The 6,000-nt window shown below is 42.2% G+C and overlaps 1 protein-coding gene across 1 annotated transcript; it reads right to left on the minus strand.

Moving 5' to 3' along the window:
- Positions 1 to 1,705: 1,705 nt before the first annotated feature.
- On the minus strand, positions 1,706 to 6,000 carry syt5a (synaptotagmin Va). Its single transcript, XM_060902708.1, has 9 exons — positions 5,853 to 6,000; positions 5,669 to 5,683; positions 5,378 to 5,550; positions 5,154 to 5,240; positions 4,103 to 4,270; positions 3,773 to 3,940; positions 3,071 to 3,188; positions 2,832 to 2,965; positions 1,706 to 1,930 (listed from the first exon to the last, which is right to left on the minus strand). Exons 1-9 carry the CDS (start codon positions 5,998 to 6,000, stop codon positions 1,721 to 1,723), a joined length of 1,221 nt encoding a protein of 406 aa, XP_060758691.1. The 3' UTR covers positions 1,706 to 1,720.

Consider the following 6,000-nt stretch of genomic DNA (forward strand, 5'->3'; position numbering starts at 1 on the left):
AATGAATGAAGCTGAAAAGTGAGTGCCTTTATCCCTTTGTAGATTTTTACTTACTGTGTTACTTCATGTCATTCACAGTTGATTCAAGTTGAAGTTTGGTTGAATTTATGTAAGTAATGTGAATGAAAGTGAATGAATGTTAAAGGGCTCCTGACAGCAAAATTATGCTCTAAAATAGGTTTCTGTAATAAAACTACAAACACCACTGATCACTTTCATGATAGAACTAACCACCAACAGAACGAAATCAGTAGATTTGTCTTTGTGCGAAGTTGCGTCAATCTGGCCAAGCGCTAAGCCGCTGTCAGTGGCCGCCATACTTGCCGTGATGTCACATGCAGAACGACTGCTCAGCCTTCAAGGCAGCTATGGCCGACGAAACAGAGCGATTTTCTGACCAGTCTTCAGAAACTGAGGCCCTTTTTGAGGTTGACACCGGACATGTCGGATTACATGAAGACGAAGCATTGGGTGGCATTTTGCCTTATCGTTTTGAGCCATATCTGGATGATTTGCCTGCAGAAGGCGAGATTTCTGACTCGGACACAGACGACGACGGGCCCAATGCAGAGGACGTCGTGATCCCAGCTGACATCAGGAGGCTCCAAAACACTGAATGGTAATATAATAATAATAATAGATCTAGTTTTTTTTTTTTTGGGGGGGGGGGGGGGGCATGCGGACAATATTACCGCACTGATTTCCTTTAAAAAAAATTATGCTCTCTTGAAAGTTCATGGTCTTTTAGATTTGGGCCATTTTCTCACATTTTTATTTGATAAGAATAAAAACTTCTATGAACTGATGAAACTCAATTGCATGTTAGGCCTATAAGGCCCAGCCAACACGGTATTGCAGCGGAACTGTGGCAGAACTTTGAATCATGAACAAATTCACCTATTGCTATTATTTATTAGTAAATATCTCATTACAAGATGGAGATCTACACTGAAAAATCATCAATCAACAACTAATCAAACAAGTGTCACATGTCTGTCAGAGGCCCACCTGTCATTGGGAGTCCACATGTCCCGTGTCCGGCGCACTTTGTTTTGCCCACTCTTCGTGTCTGATGGGATTCTTGGGAAAGGTAAACAGACTAGACCCGGCTTCCCTGGTGTTTGAGCAAAATCCAGCCACACAATGAGCAGGCATATTCACCAAAATAAACGACTCGGACGCAAAAATATTCACTTGCAAAGCACTGGTGAACAACGAGAAGTTGAGAAAATGTCTGTCAGTGGTTCTGCATGTGACGTCATATCCGCCTTCTTCCTTGGCCGTGGGTTGGCTCGCTATGATATTGATTTATCCGCGTGGCCGGCCATTCAAAACAATGTTTGTTACTATTCTGTCGCGCGATGTGTGAAGTAAATATGTCATTTAATTCAACTCAATATGGCTGACATTAACAATTTAACATATTTTTTGCTGTCAGGAGCCCTTTAATCTCAATGTAAAACTGAATAATAACCAAATTAACAGGAAATAAACAGAAAATAACACAAATATGACACTTGCATACAACACTTACACACACACATTGCTCTAAATACATTATAAAAAGATTGGGGGTGGAGTTTCACTGTACAGGGGAATGAAACATTCAAACAAAATAAAACATTTAATGACTAGATGCAGGTACAAAGTGTGTAAATTACTTCAGCCGTGTGTGTGTGTGTGTGTGTGTGTGTGTGTGTGTGTGTGTGTGTGTGTAAAATTAGCGGATTGGTGCCTTCAGTGCAGCATCCACTTCCTCCTCGGGCAGCAGTGTGTGCCACTGGGCGATGGGGCGTCTTGGGTTGGCGAGCATGTCTGACCACTGCCGCAGTCCGACTCCGCTGGCCCCGTATCCAATCCAGCACTTTCCGATGGCATCATTACTGCCCAGTTTATCGTAATCATACACCGTGATCAGAACCTGCACTTTCTGCAGGAACACCCCATACACACACACACACACACACACACACACACACACACACACACACACACACACACAGTTTTGTGCATAAGTTTTCATCCCCTTGAACTTCACATTTTATCTAGACTCTAAAGAGTGATCATGGCCTTATGTAGCTTTACATATTGATTGCACAGGGTATGACTTCATTGAGATATACTCAATACAGTTTGTAAAGCTATTTACAAATAAAAATCATGGAATGTTGTGTGAAAGCCCTAAATTCCCATCAGGAGATATGTAATAAGTAGAAAGGAGTTGAGCTGGGCGGCACGGTGGTGTAGTGGTTAGCGCTGTCGCCTCACAGCAAGAAGGTCCGGTTTCGAGCCCCGTGGCCAGCGAGGGCCTTTCTGTGTGGAGTTTGCATGTTCTCCCCGTGTCCGCGTGGGTTTCCTCCGGGTGCTCCGGTTTCACCCACAGTCCAAAGACATGCAGGTTAGGTTAACTGGTGACTCTAAATTGAGCGTAGGTGTGAATGTGAGTGTGAATGGTTGTCTGTGTCTATGTGTCAGCCCTGTGATGACCTGGCGACTTGTCCAGGGTGAACCCCGCCTTTCGCCCGCAGTCAGCTGGGATAGGATCCAGCTTGCCTGCGACCCTGTAGAACAGGATAAAGCAGCTACAGATAATGAGATGAGATGAGTTGAGCTGTGTGTAATTAAAGTGTCACATGATTTCAGTACTAACACACCTGTTCCGGGAAGAACCCAGCGTTTGGTAGAAAACCTCAACCAATGTTTATTGGTCAGAGTCACTTATTTAAAATATACTTTAATATTGTTTCTATTTCTCCATCATCATTATCATCATCACTGTGACAGCCGCAGGAAGTGACGGGTCGCTTGCAAGTGATTCTCTGTGAGGTTACCTGGATCTGAGCGAAGGGAATCTCGAAGCTGAAGCTCTCATTAAAGTACGGGTTCAGTGTGTTCTGTTTCACCGTAGTCTTCTTCTTCTTCAGACGTTTACCATTGTGTTGAAGAACCACCTTCACAAACGGGTCTGAGAAGAAAATAAAACTCATCATATCCACAGTATTTATAATTATCTGATGGACTGAATCAGTTTCCTAAAGAAAAGCAAATCGATGGTCTTCTCAGCCCTGACCTGATAAACCACCGACATCCATCTTCTTCAGGTTCTTGGCCTCCATCACACACACAGTGAGTTTCCCAGATGTAGGCACGTACCGCAGAGAAATACAGATATCACCCAGTTTCTCCTGCTGAGGAACACACACACACACACACACACACACACACACACACACACACACACACACAGTTATAAACTGTAACCCTCATGTTGACTGCAGTTGATTGATCTTGATTACACCATTTCTCTTCTTCATTTCTCTTTTGGCATTGGCATGAAAACGATACAACGTGAAGCAGCAGCTCCATCAGTGGACGACATGAAGCCTGAAAGGCTGAATGGAAATAAATCTGTGCTTTAAAATTAAAGTCAAAAGCAGAACTTTTGTCAGATCACACAATTTTACTTTCTCTAACAATCTCTAACCTTGAGTTCATGTTATCTGCCTCATCAACACTTTACTCACAATATCTGCTTCACTACCTAACACTGGCAGCTAACACTGTGTATGTAAGTTAACACAATTAGATCATTAGACATTTTCTTTTTTTAAAAGGTTTTCTTTGCATAAACCAACTTTATTCCTTTGTGTTCAACCTGCACTTTTCTGCTCATTCACTCTTGTGTCCAGTTGGAAGATTTAATCTGAGGGTTTCAGATAATAACACACTGTGTGTTTGCAGGAAGATTAAAACCATGTATATAGATATTTACCTCTTCTTTCTCACCTCCCACCAGATCTTTCCACTCGTGGATTGGTTGTCCCAGATCCACGCTGTTCATGGGAATTTTAATCTCTCCAATCACATCGTGTTTCCCAAAACGATCAAAGTCAAACACCTGGAGCACTAACGTCTGTCCGGCCAAATCATTAAAGGGGGTCTGAGGATAAGAGGAGAACACAAAGGAGAATGCTTATTAATGAATCCGCATTAACATTTAAAAAACCTAAATAACAGTTACACTGTATTTGATCATTATTTTGGAGTAAAAGTCACAGGAGAAGAAAAGGAACAGTCTAAGAGACCTGATGCTCAGACGCACCTTAAAAATAAACGTTTCATTAAAAACAGGACAGAGATTCTTCCTCTGAACTTTGGTCTCATATTTCTTCTTCTTGTCAGGAAGCATGTAGACTTTAACATAGGGATCCGAGGTGCCGCCGATGTCCATTGCAGGAAGGTCTTGGGCCTGAAGGACTCCAACGATGAGCTGAACAAGACAGCATCAAAAAATGACTCTTTAGCACTGCAGAAAAAATTCAGATGGCTGTGAATTCTTATTTTTTAAATAATTTTTACAAAATGTATTTGATTCAGTAACAGAAGCATGAAGTGGATGAGAATAAAAAGAACACAGACTCTCATAGAGGAATGGAGGAAAATGTTAAATTATTTAAGACTGTGGATAAGGAAACTACATCCATCCTGATAAAATGCTTCAGTCCAACACGAGGCTCAGAGACGCCGTAAAGTCGCCCTGTTTCACTTCTTCTGATGATTCTGTAAACTAAAGTCATTTACTGCATGTGACTTTTACATTAATTCATTAATTCAGCATGAACGTCAGTGGTAATGTTAAAGTTAACACAAGCATTAATAAAGGTTTGTTTAGATGTTAATGCTCTCTGCATTAATGAGTTTATTTATCTCGCGACGCTGCTGAGTTCTGGGCTCTAACCTGTGTCTGTGTGAGTTTCCTCCGGGTGCTCCGGTTTCCCCCACAGTCCAAAGACATGCAGGTTAGGTTAACATGGGGCAGCCTCAGGCTGAGGTTGGGCTGATGTGCCCTTGAGCGAGGCCCCTAACCCCCAACTGCTCCCCAGGCGCTGTACCATAGCTGCCCACTGCTCTGGGTATGTGTGTGTGTGCTCATTGCTCACTTGTGTGTGTTCACTGCTTCAGATGGGTTAATGCAGAGAGGAATTTCACAAGTGTATATGTGATGGATAAAGTTCTTCTTCTTCTATAGTAATGCCTCATCACAAGGGCATGGGATTTATGGAAGGAGTCTCCAGTGTCAGCACTTTAAAAGCTGTAACTGTGGTGGCCTTTATTCAGTTATCACACACACACACACACACACACACACACACCTGATTGTCAGTGAAGTTGTAGTCCAGTGAGTATTCCAGTTTTCCAAAGAATTCCTGCTCTTTTTCCTCTTCCTGTTTGTCCTCTTCCTAAGAGGTTTACAGTGAGAAGTTTTTTTTTCATCAAACAGAATCACTTTTAAACCATTTACAAGTGAATGATACACACTCTTCTGGAAAAATGTACACATGAAATCTGTCCTAAAAAGTATAGTTTGTGTTCTTGCCTTTTCCGCCTCTCCATCTTTCTCCTTTTTCATCATCCTTCGCACGCCCTTTCTCTCTCTCACTTTCTTTGTTTTTTTCTTTCCTCCAAAACACTTTTTATACAAACAGAAAGCCAAGCAGGCGACAAGGGCGAGGACCACCACCACGATGGCACCGGTCGCCCACATGGGCACTGGGGGGAGACAGAGAGAGAGAGAGAGAGAGAGAGAGGTTAATAAGCAGAGAGAAATTAAATTAAATTAAATTAAATTAAATTAAATGAAGTGAAAAATGAAAATGAAGACACTCACGTTTAATCTTGTGGTCTGTGAGAGATGGTCATAATGACATTAAATAGAAAAGAGAAATTTATTTCCCATCACTTTATATTACTGATGAATTGATGATTAAAAGGTCAGATGGAGTGCGTGATGTGATGTTTTTGTGATGAGTGACTGTTTAGAGAGTTTTATTTCAGCTGTGATTGTCACTCACTGGGAAGGTGTCCAAGCTCATTGAAGAACTTGTTTTTAATTTCATTGAAGTCGTGGGAGTGGTGAGAGGGAGGAGGCGGGCCTGGGGCGTGCTCAGACTCAGGTTCCGCCTCCCTCCGTACGTGATGCTGCAGGCTGACCAATCGCAT

This window comes from Neoarius graeffei, chromosome 20 (assembly GCF_027579695.1).
Source record: "Neoarius graeffei isolate fNeoGra1 chromosome 20, fNeoGra1.pri, whole genome shotgun sequence".
Classification (NCBI taxonomy): Eukaryota; Metazoa; Chordata; class Actinopteri; order Siluriformes; family Ariidae; genus Neoarius; species Neoarius graeffei.